The 22,866-nt window shown below is 48.6% G+C and overlaps 1 protein-coding gene across 4 annotated transcripts in view; it reads left to right on the plus strand.

Moving 5' to 3' along the window:
- LOC149327504 (uncharacterized) overlaps positions 1–22,866 on the plus strand; it is a 114,689-nt gene that overhangs the window by 6,872 nt on the left and 84,951 nt on the right. For all 4 annotated transcript variants that reach the window (XM_089565051.1, XM_089565052.1, XM_089565053.1 and 1 more), the window contains exons 2-8: positions 4,500–4,559; positions 6,168–6,312; positions 7,944–8,140; positions 12,010–12,188; positions 14,311–14,525; positions 17,682–17,758; positions 22,760–22,798. In XM_089565051.1, the coding sequence (XP_089421177.1) occupies positions 4,500–4,559; positions 6,168–6,312; positions 7,944–8,140; positions 12,010–12,188; positions 14,311–14,525; positions 17,682–17,758; positions 22,760–22,798 (912 nt within the window). The remainder of the gene's footprint in view (positions 1–4,499; positions 4,560–6,167; positions 6,313–7,943; positions 8,141–12,009; positions 12,189–14,310; positions 14,526–17,681; positions 17,759–22,759; positions 22,799–22,866) is intronic.

The raw sequence follows: 22,866 nt of genomic DNA on the forward strand, positions 1-22,866 counted from the left end.
GGATTTTTAATTTATTTATTTTGTGGTGTTGTTGGCGCTGGTGAACACTCCCAAGGTTAGGTTGTTTGTAAGCATAAATACCCCTGAAAGCAGAAGATTTGACAGCCGTCGCCATAGCTCAGCGGTAGAGCACCGGACGCGTAATTCAGAGGTCGTGGGTTCGGATCCCACCAGCGGCATGTGGTTGTTTTTTCTTCTGCTTTTCTAATCAATAAGCTTTAAGCGATAACATATTCAGTAATATTTCAATTGATCTACACCACAAAATAAATAAATATAAATAGCCCCGCCGCGGTAGCTCAGTGGTTACGGCGCTCGGCTGCTGACCTGAAAGACGCGGGTTCGATCCCGGCCGCGGCGGCTGAACTTCTTGAAGGCGAAATTCTAGAGACCCGTGTGCTGTGCAATGTCAGTGCGCGTTAAAGAACCCCAGGTGGTCGAAATTTCCGGAGCCGTTCACTATGGCGTCTCTCATAGCCTCAGTTGCTTTGGGACGTTAAACCCTAATAAACCAAACAAAATATAAATAAAATACCCTGTGCCCCTTGGTTTCTGTGGCTGTTGGCTTCTATATATATATATATATATATATATATATGACCTCGCACTCTGTTCCATCATAAAATGTGCTGGTGTCCTATCACCTCTTTAATTAGAGGGAGTAGCTAGTTAAAAAGGGCACGTAACCTTCTAAATGCGAAAAAGCATGTAATACCACTCGGGAATTTATTTTCTGCACCTGAAATTGACTTCATCGAGTGACAAAATTACCCATAATTGCGTGCTGTATCATATGTGATCCTCAAGTAAATAGCCCTCTCACAACGCAGTCTGATAGATTATTCGGCTGAAGATGCTATAACAGGACAACAAAGAGCTATTTTGTGAGCTAATACTTTTTCAAAACATTAGTTTGAACCTCCAGCTAGAATGTAGAGAGTCTCTTTCGGCTTACCAAATTTCAAGAAATGTTCCGCACTACCTCCACTCACATTTGAGAAGAAAACCTGTAAAGAAATCCTCTGAAAGGTTGAGCTACTGTGGGCATGGGTCCCAGACTTAGGTCGGCACACTCACTCATGAGTGCACTCATGTCGCCTCGCTCATCATCATCATCATCATTTATTGACCCTTAAAGACCCCTGGGTGGTGGGGCATTACATAGGGGGAGGGGGGCGTTACATCACAAGAATACACCAGGTCGCAATCAGTGCCATATACATATACTGGCAGGATGCAAAGAGAAAATGTGCATGAACCCATCAGAGAGTGGCCAAACATATATGAAACGGTAGTTAAACACCAAGAGAAAAATAATCAACATCAGGTTTTTAAGTGTGACAGCAGCAATTGGCGGAACTTACACGGATCGCGTTCGATGACAATGCACTCTGGTAATGAATTCCATTCTTCGATGGCAACAGGTAGAAAAGACTTGTTAAATGCGTTAGTGGAGCCGTGCACGCGCAGAATGCTCATGGAGTTGAAGAGGCGGCGTGAAGTCTACTCACTCACACTCACGCCTTTGAGTGTGAGTGAGTGGACTTGAGTGATTAGTGGATGTGAGTCGATGTGACTGGACGTGAGTGGTGGGTGGACGCGACAGTGAAGTTTGCCACTTGCGTTTCGCGATGATGGTATCCGCTTAGCTATTTTCATGTTGTTGACAACTGAGCCAAGCAAATATTCACATCAGAGCGCTCTCGAGACTGCGTGTGACATCATGCCAGAGTGTTTGGATGCCCAAAGCAGAGGATTCCGCTGGCGCAGGAATAGCAACCTTTACTTGCTGTTTGCCTTACTAGTTCACCGTCGGCATGGGCCGAAGATCTTCCCTGGTTGTTGCCGCTTCAGGTTGTGTCAGATCCTTTGATCGAATTTCGCATTGCCACTGCTACAAAGGTAATGTCTCTTGAGTTTTAATACTTGCTGCTGAAAACATGACTGCCTGCTTCGAGGCCCGCCGCGGTGGCTCAGTGGTTATGGTGCTCGGCTGCTGACCTGAAAGACACGGGGAAAGATCCCGGCCGTGGCGGCCGAATTTCTTTGGGGGAGAAATTCTAGAGACCCGTATGCTGTGCGATGTCAGTGCACGTTAAAGAACCCCAGGTGGTCGAAATTTCCGGAGCCATTCTCTACGGCGTCTCTCATAGGCTTAGTTGCTTTGGGACGTTAAAATCGCAATAAACCAAACGAAAACCAGGTTGAAGTCAAGTAAGAAATCAGCATAGTTCAAATTTTTAGCGAAATGAAGAGATTGAAAGCTGTGAGGACCTGTTTCATTAAAAACAATGTTTTTGGGCTGCAATCGTTTATTCGACTAATTCGACAACGCACAATGTCTTCACTCCTGTACACTTAGTTTCTTCCATGCAGACCCAGCTGTGTGTGTCACGAACAATTCAGAGGATGCTTCTGTTGGCGACTTGGATAGCTGCCACGCTTGCCAAGATGGAATGCCATGGAAGGCGCGCACTGTCATCCACTCTTCCTTTTTTAACTTGAGGAAGGCAACAACTTCGTTCACTTCCAGATCTATGAGATGCACAGCTTTCAGTTTCTTTGATGAAACGCTTACAAAGTCTGCGGCGGCCCGAATTGCGCTTTCAGGGTTTGCTCTCAGGTTGTTCAGCATTGCTTGGTGCTTGACGGGTTCTCGAACACCATCGCACGCGTTCTTCCCTTGTCCGGTTGCTAAGGATATCCATTGGCTATTGAGAGAATCGCTATTTCCAAACTCAAAGCTGCTACCTATTTTTGAAATGTCTGGCGGCTCCATCACTGACATATGTCACCTTGGAGTACACTGGCAGGTTGTCGTCCACCTATTCTCTCTCACTTTCTTTAGAGCCTAGCAGGTGTGCGTGGAGTCGTGGCTCAAATCGTCACTAACAATCGCAAAACTGTTTGTAGATTTTCTAGTTGTGACCACACATGTCAATACTGACACTTATTACTTTTGCCAGTGGTATGCCTGAACCTCATCGGGAAGTTATCGTCAAAATCGAAGTGCAATACAATGCTGCCATGCTCTGTGCATTGCTTTTCCTTGTAGATCGCTTTATCTTGAGTCTTCCTAATGTGGTTGTGCACGATCCGTCTTGCCACTAAAACCCGAAGATGATTAAAGAGTGTCAGCATCCAAAGCCTTTTTCACAAGGTCACGTGACTTCTACTTCGCTAAAAATATTGCTTCGTCTTCTGGGATATGAAGTTCCTCTAATGTCAGAGACCTGCCTTTTACACACTGATTCGACTAAAAGGCACTACGTTGATGACGGAGTGCAAATAAATGCTGGGTGAATGTCATCGGCATCGAGTCTGTGGCCAGTGCCATTGTCAAGAGTGGCGAGACAAAGTTTACATTTGGCACAAATGACACATGCACACATATCATGCTGGGGATTACATTTTACCCATCGAGGTCTCAAGATGTAAAATTCTGATAGGCCAATGCCAGAATCAGGATGATCACCTTTGTATATGCGGAATGCCTCTCTAATTGATCTTGTCATGAAACGCTTTGATATGAATGTTTTTTTGGCCATCTGTCATAATCGGGAAGTAACTGCCCTCACCGAAGGCATTGCGGCAGCTTCACTTTGCATTCTTCTAACTTGACACTTGTCTGGTTTTAAACTTGCGGGGTGGTGGTGGAGGGAATCAGACAGCTCACTGTAGTAGGAAGTGCACCTCACACATAGGTAGGGAGATTTCATTTGTGATGACGGCAAAAATAGGAAAACAGTGACTAAGTGGCTAACGTCACCTGGTTCCCTTTGTGAATTAATTTGTGGCTCTGGCAGCCGTATTTCTCTGACGGAGGTGAAGCAGAAAAAATGCGCTGTGAAATTTCAGTGCATGCTGAGAAGCACCAGGCTGTTGAAATGAATCTGGGCCTCTTCATTCTGATGTGCCATGTAACTGCAGTGTGCTTTGGCATTTGTTGATCATTCAAACAAATTGATGGGGCTGGAACATTGAGGCTAACGAAAATGGTTCAGCTTAAGCTGAGGACAACGCAGCTAGCCATGGAAAGAAAAATGGTAGGCGTGACATTAAGAGATCGGAAGCGGGCAGAGTGGGTGAGAGAACAAATGCGGGTTAATGACATCCTAGTCGAAATGAAGAGGAAGAAGTGGCCTTGGGCAGGGCATGTGATGCGAAGGCAAGATAACCGCTGGTCCTTAAGGGTAACGGAGTGGATTCCAAGAGAAGGCAAGCGTAGCAGGGGGCGGCAGAAAGTTAGGCTAGGTTGCTGCAGCTGTCACAGGACAGGGTTAATTGGAGAGATATGGGAAAGGCCTTTGTCCTGCAGTGGGTGAAGTCTGGATGATGATATCCTGTCAGTTGAGCAGAAGTGGTGATGATTTGCTTGCGAGTATTTTGGTGCACTAGGAAAAATGAAGTTTCTCTTTATTTTTTGCCTCAATGTGCATGTGAAACTGGTTGTGGAACAGGTGGCTAAAGGAATGCCGCATGTGTTTTGCGCCCTGCAGGGAGTTTGAGGAGCTGCTTCGTACTACCTCCGGGGTCGATCTGTTGGACGTGTATCACAGGTAACGTGCTTTGCTTTTTGTCCGTCCGTTGCAGGTGGAGTGGTAAGTGCAAATGAGAGCTTGCTTGGTGAAGGGAGCAGTCTGATTGTTCAGGATTGGTAGGTTAGCAGGATGTCAAAGTGAGGCATTTGTCGCGATTGGACCATAGGTTCCCTTCTTTATCCAAGTGGATGATGCCATTTGTCTGTCTTGACAGTGTGTGCATGTGGCCACACAGTTAGTGCGTCACCGACCTAGCAGATGTGATTCTGCATTGCATTGGACGGTACTGTTGCGTTGGTTGCCATTACAAGCTATACCACAGGGTGATTCCACGTTGTGCCTTGGATGTGTTGTGGGTGAAAGAATTAAGAGTGGCTGGACACATTTGTGGGGTAGCCACTTTCTGAGACATTTGCGGATATCACTGGAGATGACCTTCTCCCACACACTGCACTGGCTGGGCTGCCCCGCTGGAGTCTCTTTGTGGGTGGTTCTGATTCCACTTGTGAGGGCTTTGAAGGATTGCATGGTCATTTGGCAAACCTAGTGGCCTAAAAACTAAAGGGCCATGGGTGCATGTTGCCAAAACTCATTGCTGCTGTGCTGCCATGGATTGTGAGCATGTCTAACTAATCATCAAGTCGGTAGCCAGGGCTTATAGAGTGCTGAAACCGGTGCACGAGAGGTAAGGGGGCTGTGTGTCTTCAAGAACACACTTGGGATGCTTTTGCGTAGTGCCAGGGGTAGGAAACATTTTATATTTGCCATTCTCCAGCCAATCCTGATGTCAGCATTAATTGCTCCCATAGCTGCTGAGAGAACGTGAACTGGAGCGTCCTTTGGTTGCCGTGGCAACGGTATCTAGAAAAAAACGGCATCTGAGTGGGGTTTGGAACCACCATTGGTGAAAACTGAGCACTTAGTTTATCGGTGTCATCACCACAACCTCTCTCGCTGCATGCATGTCCAGAAGTGATTCATGTTTGCACACTGGTTCTCATCCAGTCACCGGGTGCGCTGAACAAATGGAAACCAAAACTGAAGTCGTTTCTGGGCTGTTTTCAGGGAAAAGTTTTTGGCGTATAAATAAAAAGACCTTGGAGATACCAAATCAGGTGTTTTCAAAAATGGTTTATTTCTTTTTCCCAAGATTCAGTTTGATCCCAGTGTCTCTCCCTTTAAGCTGGAAGAGGCTTGGGCTTCCCAGTCGTGGTGCTGCTCTGCTTCCTTTTGTGTTCTGTCAGATTGTTTAGGGGTGTAACGTTAAGAGATTGGAAGCGGGCGGTGTAGGTGAGGGAACAAACGCGCGTTAATGATATCCTGGTTGAAATCAAGAGGAAGAAATGGGCTTGGGCAGGGCATGTAATGCGAAGGCAAGATAACCGCTGGTCCTTAAGGGTAACAGAGTGGATTCCAAGGGAAGGCAAGCGTAGCAGGGGGCGGCAGAAAGTTAGGTGGGCGGATGAGATTAAGAAGTTTGCAGGGATACGGTGGCCGCAGCTGGCGAAGGACAGGGTTGATTGGGGAGACATGGGAGAGGACTTTGCCCTTCAGTGGGCGTAGTCAGGCTGATGATGATGATGTTGAGGGTAGTAGCCTGCTGACAGGTGTCTTCATGTGTGGCAGGTACGTTGTCTGGGTGGAGCAGCACTTCCCAGCGGGCGGCCATGGCGTGAACCTGAGGCAGCTTCTGGAGCAAGCCATCACACAGTTCACCACGAGCGAGGACCTCTTCAACCATGAACACTATGTGGGCATCTGGCTTCGCTACGTGCGTGTCTCTTCTCTTCTCCCGTCTCTTTGCTCGGAGTTTTTAAGCAATCGCGTTAAGTGTCCCCTGCAGTTCTGGTGCAGAAGTGTACTACTGCTGATGTACTAACCCTGAGCAAGAATCTTGTCTTGTGCTCTGAATTAACCTGAGCTTGCCAGAGTTAGCTCGGAGGAGCATTGTGCCAGCTGCAGCGACGGGGGGGGGGGGAAGCTCTGTTAAGAGGCTGCTCGGGAAGAGCAACATCAATTGCACAATCCCTAGCGGTGGCTGTCATAGAAACAGCCACCTGCCAATGCAGTAGTGGTGCATTGCTTAACATCTGCACTGGTGGTGGTATGAGGATTTGCTGCGGTCTGTGAATGTTATGTAGAAAATGACCCATTCTGCATATTATGGGCATTAACCCAATAGAGCAATCACGTTATACTTCCCACTTTCACCGGTTAGAATATGTGCCGCTTGCTTCTCTCGTGCATGTTCATGCATTTTCAGCATGCACTGAAGTCTACATAATTTCACACTAGTACAGTGCACTCAGGACGTGAACTGCAGAGCATGATCAATGAATTAGACAGGCAGAGCAGAACGGTGGGGCTAAAAATTAACATGCAGAAAACCAGAGTAATATTCAACAGTCTACAAGCGAACAGCAGTTCGCAAATGGTAGCGAGATGCTTGAAATAGTAAGAGAATATGTTTATTTAGGGCAGGTAGTGACAGCTGATCTGGATCATGAGAGGGAAATAACTAGAATAAGAATGGGGTGGAGCGCATATGGCAGGTTCTCTCAGATCATGAATGGCAGTTTACCAATATCCCTGAAGAGAAAAGTATACAACAGCTGTATCTTACCGGCACTCACCTATGGGGCAGAAACATGGAGGCTAACAAAGAGGGTTCAGCTTAAGTTAAGGGCAACGCAGCGAGCTATGGAAAGGAAAATGATAGGTGTAACGTTAAGAGATCGGAAGCGGGCGGAGTGGGTGAGGGAACGTACGCGGGTTAATGACATTCTAGCTGAAATCAAGAGGAAGAAGTGGGCTTGGGCAGGGCATGTAATGCGAAGGCAAGATAACCGCTGGTCCTTAAGGGTAACGGAGTGGATTCCAAGAGAAGGCAAGTGTAGCAGGGGGCGGCACAAAGTTAGATGGGCAGATCAGATGAATTGCTTGTGGGGATACGGTGGCCGCAACTGGCCAAGGACAGGTTTAATTTGGAGAGACATGGGAGAGGCCTTTGCCCGCAGTGGGTATAGTCAGGCTGATGATGATGATTCATAATGAAGAGACTTACGGCACGCACAACACACATTGTGCCAAGCATCAGCTGCCAATTCTGCTCAAGCACTTCAGAAAGGCAGTGATATTTGCTGCCGCTGTCAGTGTGCTGCTGGTGTGGCTCTCTGGGATTCCGCGCAGAAGTTCAGTAGAGAAAGATGTCTTACGCTGGTGAAAGGAATAAGCCTGCTGTTTTGCAGTCTGTGTGCCTTTGGGATTTCTTGGCTTGAAGCCTAATTTTGAATTCCAAATGCAGTCAGGCTGATGATGATGATGAGTACAGTGCCGCTCATCACCTGCTGCTCCTCGGCTGCAATGTCGTCACACCGTGTTTTTCCTGCTGCCCCGCAATAGGTCTCCCTCTCGGCCGAGCCCCTGGCTGTCCTCAAGGCCATGTTTGAGTCTGGGGTTGGGGTGCAGTGCGCCCAGTTCTTCCTCACCTGGGCCTACCAGCTGGAGGCGGCCGGGGACAGCCGCAGGGCATCACGCGTCCTCCGGGCGGGCATCGATCGCCGGGCTGAGCCTACCAGCCAGCTCGAAGAAGCACTCAGGTACGCGCCTCGCTATTTGCTGGCAGGGGTCCAGTGATGATGCTGTAATGATGAGACCAGGCCAGTGATGTTGCTGTAGTGTATCTTACCTTAGAGGCATTTATCAACGTTTCTTAAATCGCCTTGCAAACTATCGAAAAATCGCCAGCTACACTGCTGCTGCAGCGTGCAGATATTCAGATGAAGTGGTAAGGACACATACGAAGGGTACGCATTCATTCTCGGTGTTCAGCCGTGGTTGTCATTGGCAAGCTGAGTGCAAGATACAACTGAACTGTGTCTCATCATCGCTGGCCATCGTCAGGCTAGTCAAGTGAAAATGTGCAGATAGATTTCGGGCCCAACTTCCGCAACTGGGTTCTCATGCGGGTTTCCGTCGCACATGTTGCCGGAGCATATGTGTGTGTTCCGCTGGTTGATCAGGACTGGGTGGCCCTGTGGCAGATTCGTTTGCTCTGGCACAGATGCAGCGTCCCGCTATGAATCGATCGGTGGAATCCGCCATAAGACATTGGGGATGCACGGGGGATGAGGCTGTGAACACGGAAAGAAGGCGGTGTGTGCCATTGAGAAAATGCTGAGAGTTGAGTGGAGTAAGGAATGGAAAGAATGGCACAATAGCACAGGACTGGGCTGCGTGAAACATGAAGCAGCAGCGGCACGGTGGTGATGCTGCTTGGAAGAATGCGTGCAGAATCGCGTCGGGGGCTTTGTTACGCGTAATAGCGTCACATGAACTTCCGAAGTGTTGCCTCACAGATAACACTGACGTGTTATTACCTCTATATTTTGGCGGGCTGTCTCTACTTTATAAGCCATTAAAGGCTCATCATTCCGTCCGTTCGTCCGTCCGTCGCACTATAGCCGTCAATCATCATGATGACATCGTCAGGGGTGTAATACGCCGTAACTGAGCCTCGCTGTGCATGGTGGTGGGCCTAGCCTCGTAGCCGGGCCCAACTATACTTCGACAATGACGGCATAAAAGAAGGCCAAATGGCGCAAGCAAAGAGATAGCGCTGTGCTCAGCTGGCAGAGGTGGCGAAGCAGAGGGCAAGCGACTAACAGAGGCATCAGATCGGTGCGGAAAGGCGTTTGTCTTGCGCACTTTAGATTGTCAAAGTGCCCCCCCTGATTTTTTTCCCGGCCCTTGTCTTAAAGGTAGCCTGAAAAGGCTGAGATCGCGTCATGAGTGTAATATTTGAAAAAAAAAAAAATTTGTGAGGTCTCAAACTCCCCTCTTGCGTTATATTTGTTTTTGTTATACAGTAGAACCCCGCTGTTATGTTCCTCACTGCTGCGTTTTCCCGGCTGTTACGTCGTTTTCTTTGGGTCCCGGCATAGCTTCCATAGGATTCAATGTATTGGGAACCCCGCTGTTACGTCGTAGCCGAGGAAACGATTCCGCATGATACGTCGCAACCGGGCTCCCCGAACCCGCCCGGGCAATGCGCGCCAACCGGCATTTTGATTTTTGACGAGTCTTGGCCAGGCTTGGCTACGGAACTGGCTACAAGAAGCCGCACGCGAGTTGGAGAGGCCGCCACTAGATGGCTATCTGCCTCGCGAACGCCGAATGCCGCGATCTTTATCGTGGGAGGTGGTGACGAGGAGGCGTGCGGCTGCGGTCGCTTATCTGTTTTTCTCAGCCAGCGTCCGCTTCGGTGGACGCAGTTGTTGCGACGCGCGTCTTTTCTTTTCTTTCACTCTTTCTTTTTATCTTTTAACTCTCCTCTATCTGCAAGTGACAGCGGTGGTGGCTCGGCTGGAGCCAGTCGGCAGGCCCGTGCAATTTCCTTTTCATCCTTCTCTCAGTCGCAACAACATCTTTATCGTGCTTTGATGGCGTGATAGCGTTGCGTAAGCGGAAGGCGCTTCCCCTTGAAAAAAAAAAACGCAGTCGACAGGCAGTCAGGGCTGCCTACGCGGGGCAGCGCGGCGAGCAGCCTACGAACATTTCAGTGCTTGACGCTGCGCACAACGTCGCTTCAGCGTGGACTGCAGTGAGCGCGTGAACTGCACAGCACTGCTGCGTGCGGTGTGGCCGCACCGCAAAGCGACGCTTACAGCAATGCGGCCTTTGCTATTGAGAAACGCGTTGTTCTTTCCAGCGAGCGAAAGAAACTGCAATCCACCATTCTCGATTTTTTAAAGTCCTAGTTTCAATTTGCGGAAATAAATTGTTTCTAGTCAAAGCTGCACTGTTTTCATTAATTTTCGGTGCTTTCCTCACTGTTGCGTTTTCCCGGCTGTTACGGTTTTTTTTCCCGGTCCGGTGAAAAACGCATGAATGGGGTTCTACTGTATACAGTAATCCCTTGTTATAACGAAATCGCTTTACTCGAAATATCGCTTTATTCGAAATTTCTTCCGGTCCTGACCCAAACGCATGCATTTTAAGCCGCATTACTCGAAGCACACGAAGAGCTTGACCCGCTTAGAGCGAAGTGGCGAGCGGAGGCGTCGCCGAGAGTAGGCATCGCCGCCGTGGCGGCGACCCTTTGCGCATGTAGTGCCAAATTAATACCGCCGACGAATTAGACTCATGCAGGCATAGAACAGGCCACAAAAGTACCAAACCCACGATCGATGACCTGCCTAGTAATGGGCACCAAGAGAGTGCCGAGTGTCCCCTGCTAAGCGGGGCAAAATTCCGTGGTGCAGCACGCCCGAACCGTTAATCTCGGTCGGAAGCGCATTCCTGGTGTTCCCCGTGACACACGAAAATAAAAGTTTTCCTCGCACTTTTGCGATGCCAGAAAACAGCGGTGTCTTGGTTGCGGAAAAGTGGCCGGTCATGCTCGATTCGCGCCATTCGACTAGACAAACGGTCTAAATGTGTGGTAGGGTCAGTGAATTTTGTTGTTACGGTGGGGACACATGTGCGAAAAGCGAGCGCAATTCACCGCGGCGCGACGTTGCGAACGGCGCCGCTCGCTCGCGCGCGTCGAGACCGGCCGTGGCCTGCCAGCCTTGATGCCGGCCGCCGGCATTTGAAAACGCGATAGTATTGTTTGTTCAAGTTCATAGCAAGCCTTGGAGGTAGAGGTGATGACTGCGATGCATTCCTGTTTCTGAAGTGGCAGCTTCAGTACCCGATAACTCAAGTTCTATGATAGCCAGCATGGTAATTTTACCCTTATTGCATTCCTTGGTGTCAAGAGAACCCAATGGCATACATTTCAGCAAGTTTCCCGCAAGAGATTTTCTTCAAAACTCTTTGCAAAATACTTGCATAAAAATTTCATAAGTGCTCAAGGAATTGTTTTACATGAAATTAAATGACATATCTCGAATCAGCTCACAAAAATACATGTGCCCTGAACATTTCATAAGTATGGCTAGATTAAAAATTACGAGGAACTTTAGCGGCTAAAGTGGTGAAAGGTGAAAGCCTGAGTGCTGCATTCTGCTACGCGAATGTTCACTTCACATTGTGTTGGTGCATTAATTAACTGCCAATTAATGACGCTTAATCTTTGCCTTTAGGAGTGGAACGCAACAGCGTGTTATATGGCTGCCAAGGAGTCCGCGCGTTGCCCTTGCCCTTGCTTTTTGAGGAAAGGAAATGGCGCAGTAATTCTGTCATCTCGGTGGACACCATACAGGAAGGGAGGAAGTGGAGTAGGTGGACAAATTTGCTAACATGACTTGGTCACGGCAGTATGAGCGGTTAAAGGCTTTCCCCTTAATAAAAATTTTCTTTTCAAGACCAGGCTCCCCCTTTAAATGGATATGATGTGTGTTTCATCTTCCGAGTTGATCAGTGCCTGTATGGCTGGCACTGGGGTGAGGCCCTGTGTGTCCCCACTCTCTCGTTTCACTTGTGTGATGTCTTGTTGCTGATGCAAGGTGTGTGCTGTGTGCAGGCACCTGGAAGCCCGTGTGAGCCAGCAGGTGGCCCGAGATGTCCTGGAGCACCATCAGTCCCAGGAGCCCCCCGTGGGGGGTGGGAAGGAGGATGTGCGGCCTGCCCTGGCCCCCCTCAAGGCACGGGGCAAACAGGGCACAGCGCCCGTCACCCGCACGGGGCCCCTGGCAAGGCCAGGTGAGGGAGCCTGCATGGAGGGCCCTCGGGAGAGGCACTGGGCTTCAGGGTGGCGACACTGTTGATGCCATTGGCCATCATTCTCGACTCCCACAAGCGCAGACCAAGGCCGTGTCAACACACCGAACTGCTTGAGGCGCCCATTTAGAAACTCTCTGCCCACACCTTGGGTCTGTGCCACGGAGCAAGAAAAGTTTAGGAGTGGAAACTCCACTGTTTGTGGCGACCAGAAAAGGTCACACGCCGGCGGAGCCACTATCATGCTGGCGGCCTGGAAAGAAATTACCGCTGTTTCGGTTGCCAAGGCCGAGCGTGTTGCTCCCGTTCCGCTGCGCGCGCCTGACTTCTATTGAGGGCACTCTCGCCGCGCTTCTTTACCAAATTCCGATGGAGGCCGTACTGTGCGTAGCAGCGCTGTTAGTATTACGGCCCTTGAACAGACACCGACAAGAACTGTTGCTGTTTGACTTAAGGGCGCACAAATACAACGTTACGGCGTGCCCACTGAAGCAAACACCCGTGTCGTCTGCTTCGAGTGCGCCGGAACCGCCTCCGGGTGCTGCATCTTTTTTTTTTTCGCTGCTGCTTCTACGACGTGCCGCATAGTGCCGCCACTGCATACGTCTCCGTCGGAGCATATAATTGTGATCTTATCTGGTCGCCTGTGCTCGCTCGTGCTGATGGGAGTTTCACCTCCTAAATGGTCTTGCTTCGTGGTCTATGCAGCCAGCCTCTGAACCATAATAGTACACTTTAAACTCAAATTAGCCTGTCCCCATCATCAACATCATCAGCCTGACTACGCTCACTACAGGGCAAAGACCTCTCCTATGTCTCTCTCCAATTAACCCTGTCCTTCGCCAGCTGCGGCCACCGTCTCCCTGCAAACTTTTTAAGGGGGGAAGAGGGTCTTAGAAGTTAAATTTTTACTAATGAAGTCACAACCATGAAATCTTCAGGGAACATGCACTTTTACATGCTGATTCCAAACATTTAGTTTAATTTTACGTACTACAAGTCCTTGAACACTTATGCACTATGTTGGGTAACTTTTGCCGAGATTTTGAAAGAAATTCTACTGCAGGGAACTTGTTAGATTGTATGCCATTGGTTTCTCTTGAGATCAAGACATGCAGTAAGGGTAAAATTATCATCCTAGCTGTTATAGAAGAAGAGTTATAGGATTCTGGAAATGATCAGTTTCTTCCCGTTTGTGAAGTGGCAAACTCAAAACCCTGTTACTCAGCTTCTATGATAGGTAGGATGACAATCTTGCCCTTATTGCATAGCTTGATGTCCAAGACAAGCTAATGGCATGCGTCCAGCAAGCTCTTGGAAAAAGTTGCATAACATATTACATAAGTACCGAAGGACTTGCTCTAAATAACATTAAATTGCATATTTGGAATCAGCACGCAAAAACACATGCTCCTTGGAGATTCCATTGTTGTGTCTTTATTAACAAAAATTTTTTTTCTGACACCAGCTTCCCCCCTTAATCTCTCATCCTCCCACCTAAACTTTCTGCCGCACTTCCCTTCCTTTGGAATCCACTCTGTTAGCCTGTATATGAGCTGTGTTCTTGTACACTCCATTTAAAGGCAGGGTATCCTGCCCAAGTGCTGAAGATTTCATAATTGCAACTTCACTGATGGAAATTTTTTTTTAAATTTTAATTTAATTTAATTTTAATTTTTTTTAAAGACCCTCTTCACCACTGCGCAAGGAGTGGTATGAGGATTCGCCATGATCTGTGAATGACCATTAGTAGAGAGGAGGAGGAGGAGGTAGAAGAGGAAAGGCAGGGAGGTTAACCGAAAGAATAATCGGTTTGCTACCCTACACGGGGGGAAGGGGATGAGGGGACCAGTAGTAGAGAATGAACAGTTCCGCATATGAGGCAGAACCCAGGAGACGGGGAAGGAGTAGTACTTGTGTGGGAGGGATTTCTGAGGCTATTATCATTGCACTCTAAGGGTAGGTTAATGGTGGGATGGTGAAAGAACGATCAGTGTCCAGGTCTGGGAAATGATATGCAAAGAGGACCCCGGGTGGAGCTCAAGGGTCCCCTCCAGTTTCTCTTTTTGTTTGCAAACTGCAAGTGTTTTTCCCTGCGTTTCAGCGGAGCAGCAGCAGGCAGGCCTGGCCCTGGTGCGTGCCGGCCAGGCGGCTGGCAACCGGGGCCACACCAAGGTGCGCGTGTGTGCTGACGAGAACGCCCCGCCCTGTGAGGATGCTTCCCTGCTGTGCGTGCCTGCTGCAGCCCCCCTGGCCCCCTGCACCATTGGCCAGGGCAAGGAGAACAGCCGTGCAGCTGGGCAGTGGGCGGGGGTCAAGGTCAGTCTGGCCTTTGTGGGGCCACTGCTCAGTCACTGCATCGTTCTCTCTATAACATAAGAGTAGCACAAAACCTGGACGACGGACAAAAGGGTAGAGAACACACACGCACAACACAGTACACCGTCCATTTCCTTGTCTAAATGAGAGCTGGCTTCCTTGGGTTCAGAAGATCCGTGATCTCCCATTTTTATCGCATCTTTTTTAGATTTATTTTTTCTCTTAGGTCAGCGCATGCGCTACTTTTGCTCAGGTTCCGTTCACTTGGTTGGTTGTGGCTTTCTTCGTCAGTCGGAAGTTAGCGCCTGTGTTGTGGGTGGGTGTGTGTTCTCTCCCCTTTTGTCCGTCATCCTGGTTTTGCGCTACTCTTATGTTATGGATCACTACCGACTTGCCCAAATTTCCACCCCGGTGAATCACTCTCTCATCATGAGCACCTGAAACAAGTAACACTTATGCACTCAGCAGAGTTCTTCAAGGTATTGGTGAGCGCTGTTAAGATATGGAAAAGGGACAAACACACAGGACGAAGCGCTTTCTAACAACTCTTTAATTTCTGAAGAAGCATGACTATATACATGTATTGACATTTCATACACAGAAGAGGGAGGAGTGCGCGACGCTGACAAGAATGAAGGAGAAGGAAAAAAAGGAAAGGGATCATATTTCCTGTTTCTTTTTTCCTGTTTTTTCTCCTTTTTCCCTGTTCCCCCCACCCCCCTTCCTTTTTTTTTTCCTTTTCCTTCGTTCTTGTCTACGCCGTGCGCTCCTCCCTCATCTGTGTATGATATGACGTCAATACATGTATGTAGTCATGCTTCTTCAGGGATTATACAGTTGTTAGAAAGCGCTTCATCCTGTGTGTTCGTCCCTTCTCCGTATTCTGATAGCAGTCGCCAATACCCTCAAGTATGTACTTCCAACTAGCCCCAGTAGTAGCTCTTTTGACACAGCAGAGAACCCACATGCGAAAGTTGGCAAGTCCTTTCCAGCGACCGTTTCAACCATTTCAAAGGCCCCCCCCCCCCCCCCCCCCCCCCCGCCGCCGCCGCCGCCGCCGGGACTTCCCGCGTTCATTGACAATGGGGCCAATGGAGGAGCACTAACCTTTGAGCATGCATGTGATGTGAGCAGAGGCGCAAAGATGCTGGCTACAGATAACTTGGCAAACACTAAGAGTCCCAAGGTCTAATTTGACCCCCAGCTACTAAAAAAAATTGATATTTGACGCCTCTGAAGCACCGAAGTGGCAGTTTCAGAGCAAAATGTGGCAGTAGGTTGTGTCCGTCAGAAGAGAACAGATGTGTGCACTCGAAGATGGCTTTATTCTAGTGGGGCATTGCTTTGATGCCCCCAGAAAACCGGTTGAGGGAAAGGGAGGGGAAAGGTGACAGTTGCCAAGTGCTGCGTGCACGCTGACGTCACGAATGGCAACACTAACTTCTGCAACCGTGTTCCCAGGTGGCGGTGGCCGCAACTTGCATCTTGTTGGAAAGTTGGAGCTGTCCCTTACATCCTGGTATTTACTCACCATTGTGGAAACCTCTTGTGACATCTGCATTCTGCTGTTTTCTAAGGCCTGTGCAATGACCTCCAAATGGCTCATTTGTGCAATTAAGATAAACTACTGCACGTTAATTTGGGCCTCGAGTACAAAAAAAAAATCCTTGTTAAATCTCGTTATAACGAAGTCAGCAGGACAACGAAAAAATTCATTATAAGGATAATTTGATAGAACGGACCGCTCGAAGAAAGCTAAAGCAGTCGAGATTTAATTGTGCCACAACTGCGAGGAAGTCAAAATAGGATGTATTCAGTGAAGCAAAGCTTTATTCAGGCGAAAAGAAGGCAGTGAGTTTTGCCTGTTTCATGTTCATACCGGGCGCGAGCAACCCCTGCCCTAACTTGCCCAAGCATTGCAAGATGCAGTGGTCGCCGCCCGTGCATTCAACCTTATTTTACTGGAGGCATAGGCACTCACATGGCTCTTCGTCCTCGTTGGGACCACCAGCAGTGTCAATTATATCTGCATCCATCGCTGGGGCAACCACAGGAGCAGCTGCGTCAAAACTGGCAGTGAGGGGGCGAGTGAGCGGAGCGACTTGTGTCCAAATGGCCAGCAGACCAAAGAGCGAAAGAGGAGGGAAGAGAAAGAGCATTGAGATGCCAGCTGCGGGAGGAAAGAGGAAGTGACAGGGACTTGCCTACTCAGTCTAGGGGGTGTTGGTCCGCTGGGGGCTGAGCCTCCCACTGCTCGCGTGTTGATAGAAAAGAAGCATGGGGAGGAAAGAGTACTGGAAGAGCAGACATAAATGCGCAGCTGCCTACGTACCTAGCTGTGTCCAGACACATTGAGGGGGGCAGGAGGGAAGGCAGTGACCACTTTTGTAAGGGGGGTGCGGTGCTCATGGAAGAAGACTTCAAGAGGATCGTGCGGAAAGTGCCAGAAATGTTGCTTGAGTTTGAGGTAGCGTTTGTTGCACTAAAGAAAATGATTACGCTGCGTAATCATGAAAAATGAACGGTCTTGCAGTAGGTGCTTTGCATGATCACTGGGCAATTTTTTCCTGAGCTGTGCAGCCTTGAGGTTTTCAAAAGTTTTTGGTGCACCGTTGTCGACGACACTGTGCTAATTCTATGGTTCGAGTGTCGGTGTTCACGTAGCGTCACGTCCGCGCTATTGACAAACTTCTAACAACACAATTCAATGACCCTACCACGCATTTAAACCACTTGTCTAGTCGGATGGCGCAAATCGAGCATCACCGGCCACTTCTCCACATCCAAGACACCGCCGCCGCGGTGGCTCAGTGGCTATGGTGCTCGGCTGCTGACCCAAAAGACGCGGGTTCGATCCCGGCCGCAGCGGCTAGAATTTCTTTGGAGGAGAAATTCTAGAGGCCCGTGTGCTGTGCGATGTGAGTGCATGTTAAAGAAACCCAGGTGGTCGAAATTTCCGGAGCCCTTCACTATGGCGTCCGTCATAGCCGAAGTCTCTTTGGGATGTTAAACCCCAATAAACCGAACCAAACCATCACTTGGTTACATTGCATTTCAACTGTGATGGTGTGGCCCTGCTCGCTGTGATGGCACCATCCAGTTGTGTCCCCTGTGTGGGTGAAAGCAGTCTCTGGTGTGTGTGTGTGTGTGTCCCAGGCTAAGCAGCGGCTCCTGGTTCCTGGCCAGCCCAGCTTCGAGATCCCCGAGGATGAAGGTGGACAGCCTGCCCCCTGGTGAGGAGGCTTCTCCACATTGTTTCTCCCACTTACCTTCATGCTCCTGATGCTAGGAAGTCGGAAAAGATATTGTTACTGGGGGCACCATCTGTTATCAAGAAAATGGCGGTGAATGAGCTACCATGGTCATGAGAAATACTGTATATTGGCGCGTATAAGTCGGCGTTTTTTTTTTAAAAATGTCCTTCCAAAGTTGGGGGGTCGACTTATAATCGGAGTCGACGTATATGCGGAGTCTTAAAGGGAGACTGAAGCACTTTTTTTGAAAATCCGGCTTTCAGCGGCGTCCTATAGTTCTTCATGCTGTATGCTCGAATATCGCATCCAAATAAGGCAGAAACAAGCGCGAATTGCCTTTTTTAGCAGAAATATGCGGCCTGTGCCGCGGAGCACGCCGCGCGGCGCGCCGCCGCCCGTGATTGGTCAAGAGAGGTCGTGACGTCACTTTGAGGACTGGAGAAGCTGCCGATGCGGATCCGGCGCTGCGCTGAGTGCAGATCGCAGCTTTCCGTGGCGTTGTAAAAGCGAATATGGCGACTATTTTTTTACTGACCTCCAAAGAAAAGGATACTACAGTTTGTTCATTCCACGTATCACCTGAAAGCAAAAAAGACAGGAGCAAAAAATTCTACGCCTAGCACAAGCATACGCTAGCGGGAAAGACACGTATGCAGATCATGCGTAAAAGGTGCCAGCACAACCTCGGCTGGTATTCTCGAAAAGGAAGGGGTGCGAACAATACTCAAGTCAATTACCACCACCGGACGCCTCCTGGCTCTCCCGAAACAGCGTCATCCTAAAGAAAAGGCTCAAAGCGCTGTGTAAAAAAAATCCTATTCTCACTACCCGGCGTAGGTTGGGGCAAGAAAGTATTTCAAGGAAACGATGAAGCAGCACAAAGCTGATGTCAAAATTAGCGAAGCGCAGTGGCCAAGCACTGCGAGGCATGTGACCACAGGGTATTGAAGGAATCATTGTGCGCTGGAAACTAAGCTAAATACGCGCACAAGGCTGCTGCTTCACTCGTGGCGTGTTCAGCAAATGCCAGAAAATATTAATCGCTGCCTCGGAAACGTTCGCCCTTCCTAGATTTGCAGTTTAGGTTCAGTGAAGTAGTGGCCAACTATATGTGTGTTTAAAAGCCAAGCTAGCTGCAACTCGTTCGCTGCCACAACTTGAAGAAGAAACCGACTAAGGTTGCGAGACATGGTGTTTTTTTGCAAAAAATTTGGTTGGCATTCATTTCTCTGTTAAATTTGCATCCGAAATCAGAACGTCGAACGCTTTCATTTTAATCGTTTAGATACGATTAAACGAGATGCCGCATATGAAAAGCTTCAATGCTTGCTTGCTTTGCTTTATTGTGTTTTGCTTTGCTTGCTTGCTTGGACACGTCGAACCGAGTATAAAATCACTAACCGAGCCTTGCTGAGCACGCCTCAGGTGGTCTGGCCGCACCTATAAGCTGAGAAGAGCAACACATGCTTGAGCCTCTATTAGGTTTCTGCAGGGGCATGTTTCTGGTGAGCATGTTTCTGCTTTTAGAAGAGGTGCTTCTTCGAAATGGTGACACGCCTCTCATGCGCGAGGAAATGAAAGGAGCTGCGTCATGGTTTAGCCGCGACCGAAATCTCCAGAGATTACATTAGGGACAAGCTCTGCATGTAGCCGGTCTCACGAAAGTGCTTCGAGCAGAGTACGCTTGCTTTGGTCTGCTTGAATTCTTCGTCAAAGCAGCGAGCGCTTGCGCTGCGAGCGTATGATCTTGCGGAAAACAGTGGAAGACGACACAGTCGCGGGCGTAGTTGTTCGTGGACACGAAAGCAGAGTAGTACCTCGTGTTGAATCTGGTTCTCAAGGTCGGCTGACACGCTTTGTATGTCACAACGCACGCAGTACGAGGAACAACGCATGCAGCACGAGAAACAACGCGCGCTGAAAGCTCTCTCGGGTGCGCCGAAGTATCCCCGGCTCCTCAACGTGACGTCACGTTGGCCGACATGGACGAGGTTTCCCTCTCCGCTGTTCTCCTCTCCTGCGGTCGCGCGCGGCGCGGGAGATTTAAACATCGCGTTTTTAATTGGTGATTGCGCCACTGTTTTGGCCAAAATCGAAAAAATAATTTCACAGACGTGATCAGCAATGACACTACTTCAAAACCCTAAAAAATTAGCTGATTCGAAAACCGCCTCAGTCTCCCTTTAAAGTCGGCCTATATGCGGGGTCAAAAGTAATTTCGACCAAGTCGCGGATAATATCATGCCCCGTGCACTTGTAATTCCATAATAGTTGTCAAACATGGTGCGAAAGTGGATCTGCTTAAAAAAAAACTCGAATTTAATTGAGATATGCACCAATGGTTTGTTTTAATACGAAAGCAACTTGTTATCGACAAACCAGCGGCAGCAGTGGTTCATAAGATGACGATCGCAGTTGTGTCTTCACAAGCGATGACGAGTCAGAGATGTCTTTTGAATGAATAAATGTTTTTTTATGACTTTCTGAAAAACTTTTTGGGCGAGCTAGGACTGCAGGGTGTGGTAGCATCGACCTAAATTCGTAGTCTAACTTTTTTTTGCCCAAAGGGGGCTGCGAGTTCGGGGGTCGACTTATAATCGGAGTCGACTTATAATCGGCAATATACGGTACATATGTATTTTTGCGCTAGTTGGTGTGAAAAAAACCCTTTTTACGATTTAAAGAACAGTTAATTCGTCTGAAACAAAGAAATCAGCGCCAGGCACTGCACACTTAGAGCAAAAGGTGAGCTTGCAATGTACAAAGTTTTCTACAAGGCACCTTACAGAGTGAAAGGTTAACTGCAATGTTTTTACGAACATTTTGAGTTGATAATCGCATTACATTCCTTAGTTCTCTCACTCTGCTACACAAAACTTCCTTTTTTTAATTTTTTTTTTTCAAAATATCGTGCAGAAATATTTTACAAGAACCAACAAGAATACTGAAACTGGGTTTCAGCCCAATGATGACATCATGGATCAATCACAAAACTTATTTGTACACATGATTGGCTGAACCGGCAACTGTGGCAGCTTTGGTCATTACCGTGTCAACTCATGTTTGATTATTGTTTACGATAAAAACGAATTCTCTGGCCATTTCTGTGTATGTTCATGGTTGTCCTGCTGCAAGGTAGCGAATTATTGCTGGGGAAATTGTGTTCATATCTTCCCACATTCAAACTTGTGATGTCTACCTTGTGTAAACGAAAGTGCCTAATGCCGTGGCACTCCTTGGCCAAAGTTACCCTTAGTAATTAAAGTTCATCAGTGCTAACTGCAGTGGTGGTCCAGCTGCTCCATTTGCTCCATTTTGATACATTTGCATTTTGCTGCACCAGTCTGCTCCAAAAGTGGCAAATTGATCAATATTGCGCCTTAGCTGCTCCAAAAAGAAGACACGGTCGCAGGAAAGCAACTATATTTAGAGCCATTCAGGATTTCGGTCGACAACCTACTAAAACGTTTTCGCAGTTGGCAACCAAGGGCGTTGGTGGGCTGCCTTGTGGTAGAATTTAGCAGCCAGTTAATATGGAGGAAGGAAGGAACTCGGGAGAGGCTGTTACTTCACATTTTTTGAAGCCGGCTCCTGTAGGGAAAAAAGCTGAGCAGGGAGCGTCCGGTGAAGCCTAGTCATAAAGACAATCGCCGGCCCCATTGAAGCGCGTGTATTTCAGACCTTCATGCAGTGAAGGTGTTGCGGGAGTTGACCTTGATGTAACGAACTGGCTACGCCCTTTATCTGTTAGTGCTGAGCCACTCAAAATTTGTTAGAACCACGCTAAAGTTCCGTGACGATAAAGCACAAACTGACATGAGAGGAACGCCGATCGCATCGAGCCGCTGCAGTTGGCGCATCTCCGGCTCTTTCTCTTTTGGAACGTTATACCACGTGGCGTTACAACTGTTCATGCTCAAAAGCAGCGAAAGATGATAGGGCATAGCAAAGACCCGAGCAGTGCGCGGCCATCACTGCCGCGTAGTTGCTCGCATGATTCCGGTGCCGATAACTTTGGCGTGTCAGGAGCGGGGACGGCAGAGATAGCCGGCGACGCAAGGTGAGGAGTCTGTTTCCTGGGGCTACAGCGAGGGAGCAGCGGGGAAGAACCTCCGCGGTTGGTCTACGGCAGCGGCACGGCCGCATGCGTTCCTCTCCAGCTCGGTCGCGGTGCCCCCGCCTTGCGCGGGTCGCAGCGGAGGTGGCGGCAGCTGCTGCTGCAGTCACACTATCAGCGTGATCGCAAAAAGTTTCTCCACGTTTATGACTTTCGAGTAACTCTGCTTTGTGTAAATGTTTTCAAGGTGATTGCACCTACTTTTATTTCTTATTTCGGTTCCCGTTCTGCAGTGTCCTTTTGACTCACTTCGCGAAACCTACATGTAACGGAAACCTGGATGTAAAGAAAAATCTCAGACTTTTTAAAAATTTCGTTACGACCAGGTTTAACTGTAGAGCCAACATGAAAAAAGAATGATTCTAGTAAACGTGTTCTCTGGACTTTTAGTCAAGCACGCTTGGTTGAACTTGCGTGCAAGGCAGTGTGAGCATTAATAAAATATTTTCTCTGTTTTTGTGATTGTTTTTTTCCTAGCTACGCATGGCTGAACCTTATCTCGTTAGGAACAAACTCTTTGTGACCCCTTTATTCCATTCATGCTGTTCCCATGTTGCTCCAGGGTTATCGTTCTGATACAAATGTGCTCCAGAATGGATATTTTTCTGCTCCAAAAATTGCTCCAGAACTTGAAATGGCTGGAGCACCACTGTAACTGTTTGCAGTTCACAGCTCATGACAGTCAGGGGGCGGGCATGCTTGTGGCAGCAGTCTTGTGACAGCAGTCTAGAAAACTGAGCAGGTGCTGAGCTATAATGACCTGCTGCAGTCTTGTGTGTGTGCCTTGGTGTGCTCGGACAGCTGTTGGCTCGTGCACGGTTTTTACTGTGAGCCCTAACCTTTCTGTGCACATGTCTTTACAGCACCCCGGTGCTGGTTCCAGGCTCTGGCACAGCACTCAGGTGAGCCCCTCAGACGTGTCTGTCGTCAATCATTTTTGCACCCCTGGATGGTGGGTTGGTGTGGTATA

The sequence above is a fragment of the Amblyomma mixtum genome, chromosome 10 (assembly GCF_055824585.1).
Source record: "Amblyomma mixtum isolate Tamu chromosome 10, ASM5582458v1, whole genome shotgun sequence".
Classification (NCBI taxonomy): domain Eukaryota; kingdom Metazoa; phylum Arthropoda; class Arachnida; order Ixodida; family Ixodidae; genus Amblyomma; species Amblyomma mixtum.